At 31.9% G+C, this 13,980-nt stretch overlaps 1 protein-coding gene across 1 annotated transcript; it reads right to left on the reverse strand.

The window, feature by feature from the left end:
- Positions 1 to 10,676: 10,676 nt before the first annotated feature.
- Positions 10,677 to 12,376, reverse strand: LOC124924768 (zinc finger MYM-type protein 1-like). The gene is made up of 4 exons (XM_047464764.1): positions 12,316 to 12,376; positions 12,151 to 12,216; positions 11,908 to 12,051; positions 10,677 to 11,659 (listed from the first exon to the last, which is right to left on the reverse strand). Exons 1-4 carry the CDS (start codon positions 12,374 to 12,376, stop codon positions 10,677 to 10,679), a joined length of 1,254 nt encoding a protein of 417 aa, XP_047320720.1.
- Positions 12,377 to 13,980: the final 1,604 nt, after the last annotated feature.

The following is a 13,980-nucleotide window of genomic DNA, read 5'->3' on the forward strand; positions in this document are numbered from 1 at the left end:
ATTGAGAATATTTTTCTAAAACCTATACAATACTGGAAGTCGTAAAATTATTTGTTAATTCTAAAACTTATACGATTTCTGATCAAATTGAAATAGGGACGGAGAGATATATACTTTGAAGATATGGTAAGAGATGTCAATTAACGAAACGAGAAGCTTTTGGACCGCCACATATAGAGATGAGATTTACAGATTTAGAGAGAGCATATAGAATCAATTAGTTAAGAATTAAAGTCATTTGCCACATGAGGTCGTCGCCTTCTTGTCGGCCGAAACATTTGTACATTGATCGGATCATACTCATCTTCATCTTCTTTTAATGTAACAAAGTGTTAAACATCATTTTTGGTAAAAACAAAATAATTAACAAGAAAAATAATCTCTCAAAAAATAATCGCTATGTTTTCACCAAAAGTGATGTTTCTCTGTGTGATTGAGAGAGGAGCGATGGTGAAGGGAAATGAAAAGAGAGAAGAAAGACAAAAGAGAAAAAAAAGAAGTGAAAGCATGTTGTTTAACAGACTATCAGCGACGACGATAGAGATGGGATTTCATCCAAGACGTCTTATCTGACATCGGTATTTCAAACAATCTTATGCACATCATCAACATAATGTCGTCACTGATAATCGTTCAAAAAATATGGCGGGAAAATCAGAAGCTAATAATAATTATTAGGGACAACGTTACTTTGTCGGCGCTGATAATAATTATAAGGGACGGTATTTATAACTAAAATAGTAGATGATAATAATTATCAGGGACGGCGTTTATAACGAAAATCGTCGCTGATAATGATTATCAGAGACGACGTTACTTTGTCGATATTTTTAATCAGCGATGGTTCCTTGGTCGCCGTCATTGATAAAAAATATCAGTGACGATAAAATAACGTTGTCGCTGATATTTATCCTTAATAACCATTTTCCACTAGTGAAATCATATAAAATACTATGATCATATTTTAAATTCTGATTTATTTTCACCTAATTACAAAACATTCAACATCATTGTATTGAACATTAAAAAGAAAATACAATTTGACATATTGTATTGCAGTTTTCATACATTGATGAATGTAATTGAAACTAATAAGTCAAACAAAAAAAAGTTTGCAGCTTTATTAACTTGCAAATAAAAAAAAGAATCTGCTCTGCAAATACTATAACATTAAGGTCAATAACGCTATGGCCTCTCAATTACATGCAGATGAGATTTTTTTTGTCATTTGTAACACGCATGTTTTGAGTCAATAATGTCACAAGTTTTCTGGTTTAGTTATATTTATCACATGAGAATTTTGATACAATATATTAAATTCTCTTTCTTTTCGATGTTTAATATTATGGTGAATGTTTTGTGAACATGAGAAAATGAATCCGAATTAAAAATTTGATCTTTAACATTATCATATGATTTGTTTAGGCATAAGAGAAATTGTAAAAAAAATAACATTTTCATCTATGAGATGAAACTTTTATTTATTTTATGGCCTAGACAGTCATCTATGTTTAATCCCATCACATTCACGATTAGATAAATGATTCATACTAGACACTTCTTCCCATAATAACTTAAGTTTTTAATTGTATTTTTTTGATAGTCAAGTTATCTTGATTGATGATCGAAATGTCTCTTACTATAACGTAGAGGGTCGGTCATTGTTTATGACATATTGCCTTATGACTTGAGTGGTGATTGTTACTTCATAATTCACTCGAATCTCCTTATAAATTGATTTAGAATTTATAATTATTTTTGTTTGGATTTTGGATAACTAATAATTTATTTTCAAATAACATTTTTACATAATGCTCCATATGAAGTAAAGTTATTTTGGGTAAAAATGTATTATAAATGTAAATATAAAATGAAAATAAAGGGTACGCTCGAGATTCATTTAGAAAAGACATCAGCATTTGGACATATAAGATAAGAATGGAGATGACGTGGTCCCTTAAAAAGATTCTGAATCTCAAAGACAATGCGGGAAAAATAATCAACATTCAAATTGGAAACGATAATGACACTCTGTTCTGGCATGACCCCTTGTTCGAAAACAGACTCATCCTTCATAACAGTGTCTTTTCCATCACTCAAATCAGGCGGGAATGTCAATTGACCACAATTCAGCAAGTCTTAACAGCGATTGGAGTATCCTTCTGAGGACTATTCTAGAAGGTGCGAGAATTCTAAACGCACTTTCATCCTATCATCTAAATAACCATGAGGATTCTCATGTTTGGAGTGTCGAGAACAATGGCAGGTTCGTCTCGGGGTCTGCTTGGGATTGTGTTCGTGATTACGGGGACGTTGTCCCATGGTTCCACTTAGTGTGGAATACCAAAGTGATCCCTAGATACCAATTTATTTTATGGCTCGCCTTCTGCGAGAGACTCAATACTTGTGATCAGATCAAGAAGTATATAAGCACCTTGGACCTTAATTGCCTCATTTGTTTGGGAAATGAGGAGTCCATTGAACACTTGGGAACTGTCATTTTGCCTACTTGCTTTGGTGCAGATTCCCTGCATCAATGGGCCTCCTCAGCTTCCCAAACGAATGATCGACATCAAGGATCTCGCCATCACCAAGACCAAGGGAAACGACTTCAGCTCCAATACCTTTAAGTGTTTCTTCTCCAACATTGTTTATCACATTTGGATGGAGAGTCCGCAATAATGCAGATATAATATGGAACAATATCATAACCGATGACAACTCTCTCATCCAAACGTGGAGGCGTATTCCCACAAGCGGGAAGAATTGGTTAATCTGTCAAAATTGGAACATCTCTTATGAGAAAGTCACCCTCATCACTAATTTCATTGTACTTTAATTCTCAATTCTCATTTGTTATCTCTCATTTTTCATTATTATTCTTCAAAATAAAATGAAAATAAATAATTTAAAAAAATAAAGGTATTTTGTTAACTTAGTTGATGGTTTAAACTTGATATTATTAACAATGTGGGTTATGCAAAAATTAATCACAAATAATAATGATATAGAAGAATCATATAGAAAAAAAAAAGTTAATAGATTTAATGCTCCCTATAAATTCAACTAAGTTTTAAATATTTTTCTATACATGATCTTGCTTTAAATTGATTGTTATGTATTTATTTTTGTTTGAAATAGTTTGAATATTCCAAGTAGTACAAGATGAAAAACTTAACTCGAAGTATAAACAATTCTTAATTTATGGTCGAAATTTGAATACTCATGATAATTAATTTCAAATCATCGGTCGCGGTTCAAACTAGGTTGTGTTTCTTAGGTTTTGATTAAAAATTATTTTGACTAATAAACTATTTTTTCTTTAAATAAAATTACATTTAATTTTCACTCCCAATTCATTCTCACTAAGGGGATAGTCGTCATTTTGGTGTAAATCCTATCTAACCGGTCGATTCAACCATATTACGAATTTTTGTATTACGATATCATATTTTATGTATTGTAATGTCTATAATATTATTTATATTTTAATTATATATTTATCATACATCTTTCTCTCCTTCAAAATCAATATTTTTTATCGTTTATATGATTTGGGGGGACACAACACAAACACACAATATTTATAAAAAAGAGGAGACAGATGAGTAACAACTTTGTTGTCGTTTTAGTCTATAACATCATTGTCTGAAAATATAACATAATAGACGCGTCGTCATTTAAGAATTGAGTTGAAAAATCATCTAAGACGAAAGTGAAAACTTTGGCCGCAATAAGATTTAGAAACATAAAAATGGATATACCACTCATAAGAGAAAATTGTATTTTAAACACAATTAACGGATTTATAACATTTTAAATGGTTTAAATATTTATGGTGTACATTTAAACAAAAATAAATATAGTAAGGAACAATTTCAAACAAAATAAATATAAAAAGAGCAATTTCAAACAAAAATAAATGTATAAGAATCAATTTAAAACAAGATCATGTATATGGAGATATTTAAATATTTATTAGTTAAATGTATAAGGAACATTATACACCCTTAAAAAACATATTGAATGAAAATAAAAAATCACTATACTAATTGGAAGGCATGCCAAAAATAGGCATCTGAATAAATTATACACAACAATCATTGGTTTATAAGTTGGACGAAATAAATTATAATATGAATCAAAACCTATTTTTCTTGAAATAGGCTCCCCATGTTCCTTCTCATAGGGAAGGAGGTAAAACAATCATTTTACCCCCAAAAAAGTACACTTTTACCCCCTTCTTGTGAGAGGGAGCAGACAATCCTGGGTCTATTGGGTCGAATATATGGACACCTTTCTTTCTAGAGAAATTTCTAAACATAAACCTATTACAAAAGAATCTGAATTCATATTTAAAAAATTTTTAGTCAAATTCTTATACAGTTTTGTAATACGTGTAGTTGTCGGTGTGATTCTAACTTTCTATATTAAAAAAAAACAAATTCTATAATACTTGTGTTAAGACAATTAAACTCATATTTTTATATTTAGACACGGCAAAAGAGATGAAATGTTTTTTTTAAAGAATAAGCACTTTATACGACATCAACCAATTTCAGTTATATATGAGATTTCATTGAATGCAACAACAACCATGTAAGAATTTCATAGTTAATTTCATCCTAGTGACTATCCAAACTTTAAAAGCGAGTTCAAATTCTAAAGTTATTGTTGAGTTTAAAATTTTCTCAAATAATGATAAGGATACCTTAAAGAAAGTTGCGTATTTTTTAAACCCACAAATCATAATTGGTTAATCAAATATAACATTTATAGGATTATGAATATATTGAGACAATGGATACATTGAAAATTGAAATAGTGTTAACCTCAAATAACTGTTAACATATACTCAAAATTAGGGGTAATAATTCGGGTAACGGGTCGTGTTTCGTGTCGTATACTTCTTGTACAGACCCATTAATCTTATAGTTAACCCAAACACAAATTGTGTATTATTGGGTCGACAGGACACGACCCGTTGAAAATAAAATTAATTAAGAAATTGAAAATTAGACGTTATTATCTTTTGTTTAACATGTGTCTTAATCATCATTAAAGGTCTAGTTAATATTAGATGTTATTATCTTTTGTTTAATAGATGTCTTAATTATTAATTCTAACCCTTTAAGAGTAATGACGGTTTTAGAAATTTAAGACTTTTTTTATAGTATAAATAGAATAGTTGTATTTGTAAAAATAAGATGAATTGAAATAAAATCTCTTCCCTTTTTTAATCTTATTAATTTGAGTTTGTGAGAGAATACGTCGATTGCCTACTAATATTTCCAACAAAGTGGTATCAGAGTAATGATGTCTTTAATGTTTCAATATTCACATCTTACGAATGACAACTATGATAGTTGGTCTATCTGAGTAAAGACATTACTCGGTTCCCAAAGTGAATGGGAAATCTTAATCGGTGGGATTGTCGAACCTGATGAGGATGCGACGTTGACCTTGATTCAAGCATTCAAGAAAAATAAAAGGAAGGATCATCATGCCCTTTTTATCATCCACCAGTGTCTGGATGATGCTGGTTTTGAGAAAGTAGCAAATACCTCTATGTCGAAGGAGACATGGGAAATTCTAAAAAATTCCCACAAATGAGTTGTTAAGGTAAAAAGGGTACGGCTTCAGATTTTGTGGAGAGAGTTTGAAGATCTTCATTAGGAAGCATCGGAGTCTATTTCAAACTATTTCACGCGGATATTTTCTATCGTCAACCAGATGAAGCGAAATGGCAAAAGCATAGAAGACGTTCAAGTAATCGAGAAAATTTTACGTTCTCTACATCAAAGATTTAATAATGTAGGAGAAACTCTCAATCGATAAATTAAATAGATTGTTACGGGTGCATGAGGAACGGATGAACAAACAAAAGAAGGAGCCTTTGGATTAAGCTCTTCTAGTCAAGCATTCGTTTGGCGAAAAGGGGAGTGTAGTTCATCGAGACCACAGTCGATGTCGAGGTTATTCTTATGGTGGCAGTCGAGAACGTGACAGAAACCCAAACATCGAGAGAGAAAATGATGAAAAGCTTTGAGAACATTCAAGAGGTAAAGGAAGAGAAAGAGGATGCGGACGAGGATAAGGAAGTGACGAATATGAGAAGGGATACAAAAATTTGTGCGTTGAGTGCTATAATTGTCACAAATTGGATCATTATGCTTGTGACTGTTGGTATGTCAAAGATGCAAAAGTAGAACTCAATTTGACAGAAGAGAAAGAAATAGAGGAGTCAACGTTGTTGTTGGCGCTAAATCAAGAAGTTATTGGAGAAGAAAGTCGATGGTATCTTGACAACGATGCGATTAACCACATACATGTGTGGTGAGAAGTCAAAATCGTTAAGAATGAGAAAAAGGCAACCGGAAATATTACATTCGGAGATGCTTCAAAAATCTAGATTGAAGGCAAATGTACCATTTTGATTCGGTTCAAGGATAGTACACACAAGTTTATTTCCGATGTTATTATGTCCCCAAATTAAAGAGTAATATTTTGAGTTTAGTGCAACTCATGGAAAGAGGCTACCTGATTTTAATGAAGGATCGTAATCTTTGGCTACGAGACGGAAGCGCTAACATAATTACGTAGGTGACGATGTCGAAAAATATGATATTTTCGCTCCCTATTCAAACTGAAGGGCCAAATTACTTGCAAGTGTTTGTGACGAATCCAGCGTGGTGTTGGAACATGAGGATGGGACATCTCAATTTCGGTGGTCTAAAAATGATGTCCGAAAAGAAAATGGTGAAGGGAATGCCTTTGATCAATCATCCGGATCAACTTTGTGAAGCGTGTCTTCTAGGAAAACATGCAAAACAAAACTTTTTGAAGGAAGTAACGTCAAGAGCAACAAAGCCACTTGAATTAATTCATGTCGATATCTGTAGACCGATCAAACCATCGTCTTATGGTAAAGTAATTATTTCTTACTTTTCATCGACGATTTTAACTTGAAGACTTAAGTTTATTTCTTAAAATAAAAATCTAAGAGTTTTGATACTTTTAAAATTTCAAAACGTTGGTGGAGAAAGAGTTTGTCTATATGATTCGGGTGCTACGAATCGATAGAGGTGGAAAAATTACTTCAAATGTCTTTAACTATTTTGTAAAGAAAATAACATTAGGCATTTTTTCCATAGCTCCAAGATCTCCACAGAAAAATGGAGTGGCTAAAAGGAAGAATTGATTTATCCTCAACATGGCTCGAAGCATTATAAAACATAAGAAGATGCCAAAAGAATTTTGGACAAAAGCAGTGGATTGTGCAGTGTATCTCCTTAATTGTTGTCTGACTAAAAGTGTAAAAAACCTAACAGCGATTGAAGCTTGTAGTGGAAAGAAGCCAAATGTATCTCATTTAAAAATTTTTAGGAGTATTGCCTACAAGCATGTGCCAGAGAAAGTGAGAACCAAACTTGATGATATAAGCAAGAAGTTTGTGTTCAACGGCTATGACGGAAAATCAAAGAGGTACAAGCTCTACAATCTTGTCAACGAAAAGATGGTTGTGAGTCGTGATGTGATATTTGATGAAGATGCTTCTTGGAATTTGGAAGTTAATGAAGATTCTGTCAACGAATTCTTCTCATTCTTCAATGAGGAGAATCAAGGAGAAGAAACATGTCATCCCGTAATTCCTACGACGTCATCAAACACATATTATGGTGCATCTTCGTCAAGTAGAAGCCCTGATGAAAGATCACGAAGGATGAGAACTATTCAAGAACTTTACGAGAATACTTAGGTAATGAATGATGTCTTTATGTTCTGTCTTTTAGCCGAAACAAGACCTTTAAGTTTTGAAGAGGCTAGTAAGGAGAAGAAATGGAGACAAGTCATTGAAGAGGAGATTTGAGTCATTGAAAGAAACAATACATGGGAACTCACTTCTCTTTCATCGGGTCAGAAGTTCATTGGTTTCAAGTGGATATTCAAAGAGATAAAGAATTCCAAAGGTGTTGTGGAAATATATAAAGCGATATTAGTCGTCAAAAGATATGCACAACGACACGGTGTGAACTATGATGAAGTATTTGCTCTAATTACTCGTCTAGAAACAATCAGATTTTTTATTTCACTAGTGGCACAAAGAAATCGGAAAATATTTTAATTGGACATGAAGTCGCATTTTTAATGGTTTCTTTGAGGAGGAAGTTTTTGTGGAGAAACCAAAAGCCTATGTGATGAAAATAGAAGAAGGAAAAGTATTAAAGTTGAAGAGGGCTTTGTACGGTCTCAAACAAGCGCCTCGAGCATGGTATAGTCGGATTGATGCTTATTTTTGTGAGAAATGATTGAAAAATGTCCACATGAGTATGCACTTTATGAGAAAATAGATATTGTTTATTTGTTTCTGTCTACGTGAATGATCTTATTTTCACTGGCAATAATCTGAGTCTCTTTGTAGATGTCAAGAATGATATGGCACAATAATTTGAGATGATAGATATTGACTTAATGTCAATTTATCTCGAATTAGAAGTTCAATCGAATGATGGAATTTTTGTTGAGAAACAAGCATATGTGAAGGAAGTTCTGGATAGATTCAATATGTCAAATAATAAAATGGTGTATACCCCTATGGAGGTTGGAGCTAAATTGAGCAAGAACGAAAAGGGAGAAAAGGTGGATCCAACACTGACAAAAGTCTCGTTAGATGTCTAAGGAATTTGACATGTACTCGGTCGGATATTCTTTTTAGTGTGGGAATTATTATTCAATTCATGGAGGTGCCCACGACGGAGAACATGAAGGCGGCAAAGAGGATTTTGAGATATTTGAAAGGTATGGTTAATTTTGGACTGTTTTATTCATCGTCCAAGGAATTTCAACTTGTTGGATATTTTGATAGTGGTTTTACCAGAGATATAGATGATCAGAAGAGCACAACTAGATTTGTGTTTTTTATGAGGTCTAATGCAATCTCATGGAGTTCGAAAAAACAAGCGGTAGTCTCGCTATAATCTTGTGAAGCTGGATATATTGTGATGACAACATGCAATTGTCATGCAATTTAGCTTAGAAGAATGTTGAAGGAGATAGGTTTGTTAGAGAATGAAGCGACCACAATTTTTGTCGACAACAAGTCTGCTCAAACTCTAGCAAAGAATCATGTTTTTTATGATCGAAGTAAACACATCATGTGTGTCATCACTTCATCTGAGAGAGTATTACACAAAAAGAGATCAAACTTGTATATGTGAAATTTGTTGATCGAATTAAAATATTTTTACGAAGCCTCTTGGAGTGGAGTTTTTTAGCAGAATTTTTAGCAGAATGAGAGTATGTTTGGAATCACGAAGAAGAATTAATTTTATGAGGAGTGATGAAAATAAAATTAATTAAGAAATTGAAAATTAGACATTGAAAATTAGACGTATTATTTTTGTTTAATAGGTGTCTTAATTAGCATTAAAGGTCTAGTTAATACTAGACGTTATTATCTTTTTTTCTTTAAAAGGTGTCTTAATTAGCATTAATTCTGACCATTTAAGAGTTATGGAGGTTTTAGAAGTTTAAGAGTTTTTTCTAGTATAAATAAAATAATTTTATTTGCATAAATAAGATGAATTGAAATAAAATATTTTCCCTTTTTTTAATCTTATTATCTTGAGTTTGTGAGAGAATACGTCGATTTCCCATTATCGTTTACAACACGACTCGTTATACACTAAATTAATTGGCCGACTTGCTAAAAAGCCAAGTAAAAGCCCCACTTAGTTAGCCCTTGATCAATGAAGTATCCAAAAAATGGGAGTAAACGAGAATAATCTAGTGGAAATAAGCGAATAATTATTATAAAGAAAATATAACTAAAGAAAGGATTTTTTAATCTTTCCATTGTAGGTCGAGTTAAGTTTGGGGGAGAGAAAACAAGTCGAGAGTCGTGCATGTTGTTGGGTTGCGGTTAGAAAACGGTAAAGGGGAAGGAGAATGATGGAGTGAGATGTTGCGACGGACGGGGGAGGGGGAGGCATGTAGCTAATTGAACGTCAGACTCAAGTTGGGGTCGTGAGGATGGGTGTGGACAGAGGCGAAGCCAGAATTTTAAGTCTACCCAGGCTAAAATTATTTTCACAAAAACTAATATAACACGATATTTCTTTCTTAATATTACATTATATATTAAAAAATATGAATTGTTTAAGCACAACAAAACAAAGCATGACATTAGAAAAATAAAAAATACTGAAAAGAGAAAAATAAATATCTTAGACTAAAAATACAAAAAAAACAATAATGACATTACTATTGAAGTTGGGATTTACGATTTTTTGAAATATAATAGTCATCGATAATTGAATTCGTGTCTATACTTGAAACAAATTCCCTCTCAATATAGATGATTATGGAATCGGTGAGAAAATCTTCTCCCATTTTATTACGATAAACTTTTTTAATATGTTTCATAGCAGAAAATACTCGTTCAGTAGTCGCCGTTGAAACAGGTAGAGTTAAAACTAAACGGATCAACCTATCAATCAAATAATACTGTTCCAATTTTTTTTTTCAAATAAACCTCGGCACAATTCTGAGATAGTTGACATATTTTGGAAATTTTCATGACAAACTATATCAATCTCAAAATATTGTAGTTGACTCCTCAAATGATGCATTTCTTGTTTGGTGAAATCCTCGGGATAATATTTCTTGGCGATAGTCTAAATTTTGTCGATGTTGAAGTTTTTAAATTTATCATTTGTGTCCAAAGTAGAACTAAGCGAAAGAAGTTCGACTGTCTCATCACTAAATCTGAAGTTTAACTCTTCCAACTGAAAATCTATTACAGCATTGAATATATCATAATGAAAGTGATGCTCAACTGTGATGGTATCCTTTTGTCCACATAAACGACTATATTTCTTATAACGAGCATTCATCTCTGGTATATCAACATCTAATCTTGTGCAAAATGATATGACATTCGAAAGAACAATATCAAACCCATCATTTCTTAATTTCAAGAGAAGTGCTTTAGTAAAAAATATCAAATTCATTGCATTTAATATATCAATAGACTTTCTTTGTAAGGCACCACTAAGCAAATTTGTGATCCCCATAATTTTATGCATTAAGTGCAAAATAAAAATGAAATCAAAAGACTTCATCACTATTAAAGATCCACCAGCTTCCCCACGCATCGAAATATAAGAACCATCTTTGATAATATTTTCAAGCACATTAACAATTGCATCATACATATCTATCAAGCTGCAAATAGAATCAAAATGGGAACTCCAACGAGTAGTTCCTGGTCGTTGTAAATTACCAATCTGGTTAGCTCCTCGTCCAATCTCACGATTACCATCAACAATAGAACGAGCAATTTCATTAGCTTGAGCTGACTGTAACTCGGTATTATGTTTTGAAGAAGATGTAATAAGATTGATTATAGTCGTTAGATTCGAAAAGAAAATCCATGTAGAGATCTCCTTTTCAGCAGCATTAATTAATGCTAGTTGTAGTCGATGGGCAAAGCAATGCACATAATACGCATAAGGGCAATCTTTAAGAAATGGAGCTTGCAAACCATTAAAAATACCATTCATATTGCTAGCATCATCATATCCCTGACCTCGCATATTATTAATTTCTAGATTATATCTAGTGAGGACATTACATATTTCTTTCTTGAGTGTTGCAGCTGTTGTATCATTAACATGCACAATTTGGAAAAAATGTTCCCGCAAAACACCATTGACATCTATAAATCTAAAATTATAGCCATTTGTTCCTTGTTAGATATATCATTCGCTTCATCCACCAAAATACAAAATTTGGAATCTCCAATTTCATCACGTATTTTATTTCTGACCCTGTTACCAATAATAATAACATTAGCAATACTATCATTCCATTTTCCCAAGAGCTTTAACATCTCAATAAAATTACCTCGATTTTGGGAATCTAAAGATTCATCATGACCTCTTAATGCACATGCTTGCAAACTTAGCCAACGAACACTCTCAATTGTTGTTACAAGCCTTAATCGATTCTTTTGAATTTGTTCAGAAGATTCTCGATTCATAACTTTATCTATAAGTCGAGTTACATTCATCAAATCAACAACCAAATTTGAAGATGTATTGTGCACTGAGTTAGAACCACTCTCGTGAGACAAAAAGGCACACTTACCTCCATCATTAACACGTTTCCAACTTTTGAAACCTTCAACTGTAAATGCAGATTGTTGGGATTTACCTAATTCAAAGAGATAACATGGAAAACAAAATACAACATCCTTCGAAGGAGAGTACTCCAACCATGGGAACTTTTTAAACCAAGAGTATTGAAATCGACATTGTTGCTTTCCAAATTCAGATCTCGGATACTCTGACAACATATGTTGATATGGTCCCATTTTAATGTAAGTTCGTCTAATTTCATCGTGATGATTTACAGGATGTCGCCACATAGAAATACACAATCCAGGATCTCGTTCAAGAGTAGTTTCATCAAACTCAACTCTTTGAAATTTAGAAGGAGATTCTAAATTCTCGTCAAGAATTACTGTATTTGGTTCGATTGACTCAGATAATGAAGGATTATCAATTTTTGGCTTAAAAAAAGATAAAATATTGCTTTTTATCTTTCTCTCTGAATTTGACATTAAAAATTGTTGAATTTTGATATTCTCAACCTGTAAATTTATTAAATACTAAGAAAATTATCATTGAAATATGAATAATATAAAAATGATACACATAGACACAAATTGCTATAAAATTGAAATTATACCAACCTGGTAAAAGAATGAATTTCAATATAAACCGATAGAATGCACTCCTCCGTTTTGACCTAATGAGTAATAAGAAAGAATTCAAATTTTAAAATATGATCGTGTCTATTATTGTTATATATTATTGTGTGAATTATTTATTTAGGAATTAATAAATTAAGATATTTTTTAATTAGGAATAAATATAATTTTGAGTAGTAACTTTTTTTATATTCTCTTAATAAATTAAATTTAGGCGGTTAAAATAGAATAATTATATTATAGAATATATTAGTTAGAATTATATGTTAGATTAATAAATATATTATAGAATATATTAGTGAGATAAAATAAATATAATATAATATATAATATAAAATTAGTTGGTTCTGGTGGGCCTCCGGGCTATAATATATAATTTAGTCAATTAGATAGCTATATAATTTTATATTATATAATATTATACTACTAAGACATTAAATCCTAGCCCGGGTCAAGCTGGGAGTGGCTCCGCCCCTGGGTGTGGAAAGGTCTCAAGAGTTTGAGGAAGAAGAATGAAGAAAGGATTTGACTTGGATGTTTGAGGAGGGATGGGTTATTTACGGGTCAGAATCAGGTAATAGGTCAAACATGGCAACGAGTAACTCGTTATTTGTTAGAAACGATAATTGAAATGGGTCATCATCATGTCTAACGGGTAGACACAATAATGACCCGTACACGACTCGTTAATAAAACGACACGAAAAGACACGAACCGTTAAGGACCGACCCAAACCCGTTAATAACGTGTCGTGTTCGTGTCGTGTCAAAAATTGTCGATGGTCTTTTAAGAGATGAGACGAAGAAGATCATTAATTTTTAGCTGAAAAATAAAAGTAAAATATGTTTTTTTATCATAATTTTAAATAAAAATTATTAATATTTTAGAAAGAAATATTATAACAAATAAAATATTAATAATTGAGGATTATTTTTGGTAAATAAAATATATTAATAAGAATGTTATTATTTTAGTAAATAAAATATAATAATTGCAAAGAACAATTTTTTATAAATAAAAATAATTAGGCTTAATGTTGTATAAAAATAATTGGAACATTGATGATAAGTTGGTGACTTCACATCTGGGGAAATTTGACTAAATGACCTTAAAGATGAAGTTATTTGAACTGGTGGCAAAAGATAATTTTAATTGCGTTCGTGGTCTTTTTTTTTACGAAATTGCCTTTTTCGCGAAACGCTAAG

Source organism: Impatiens glandulifera, chromosome 1 (assembly GCF_907164915.1).
Source record: "Impatiens glandulifera chromosome 1, dImpGla2.1, whole genome shotgun sequence".
NCBI classification, from domain to species: Eukaryota; Viridiplantae; Streptophyta; class Magnoliopsida; order Ericales; family Balsaminaceae; genus Impatiens; species Impatiens glandulifera.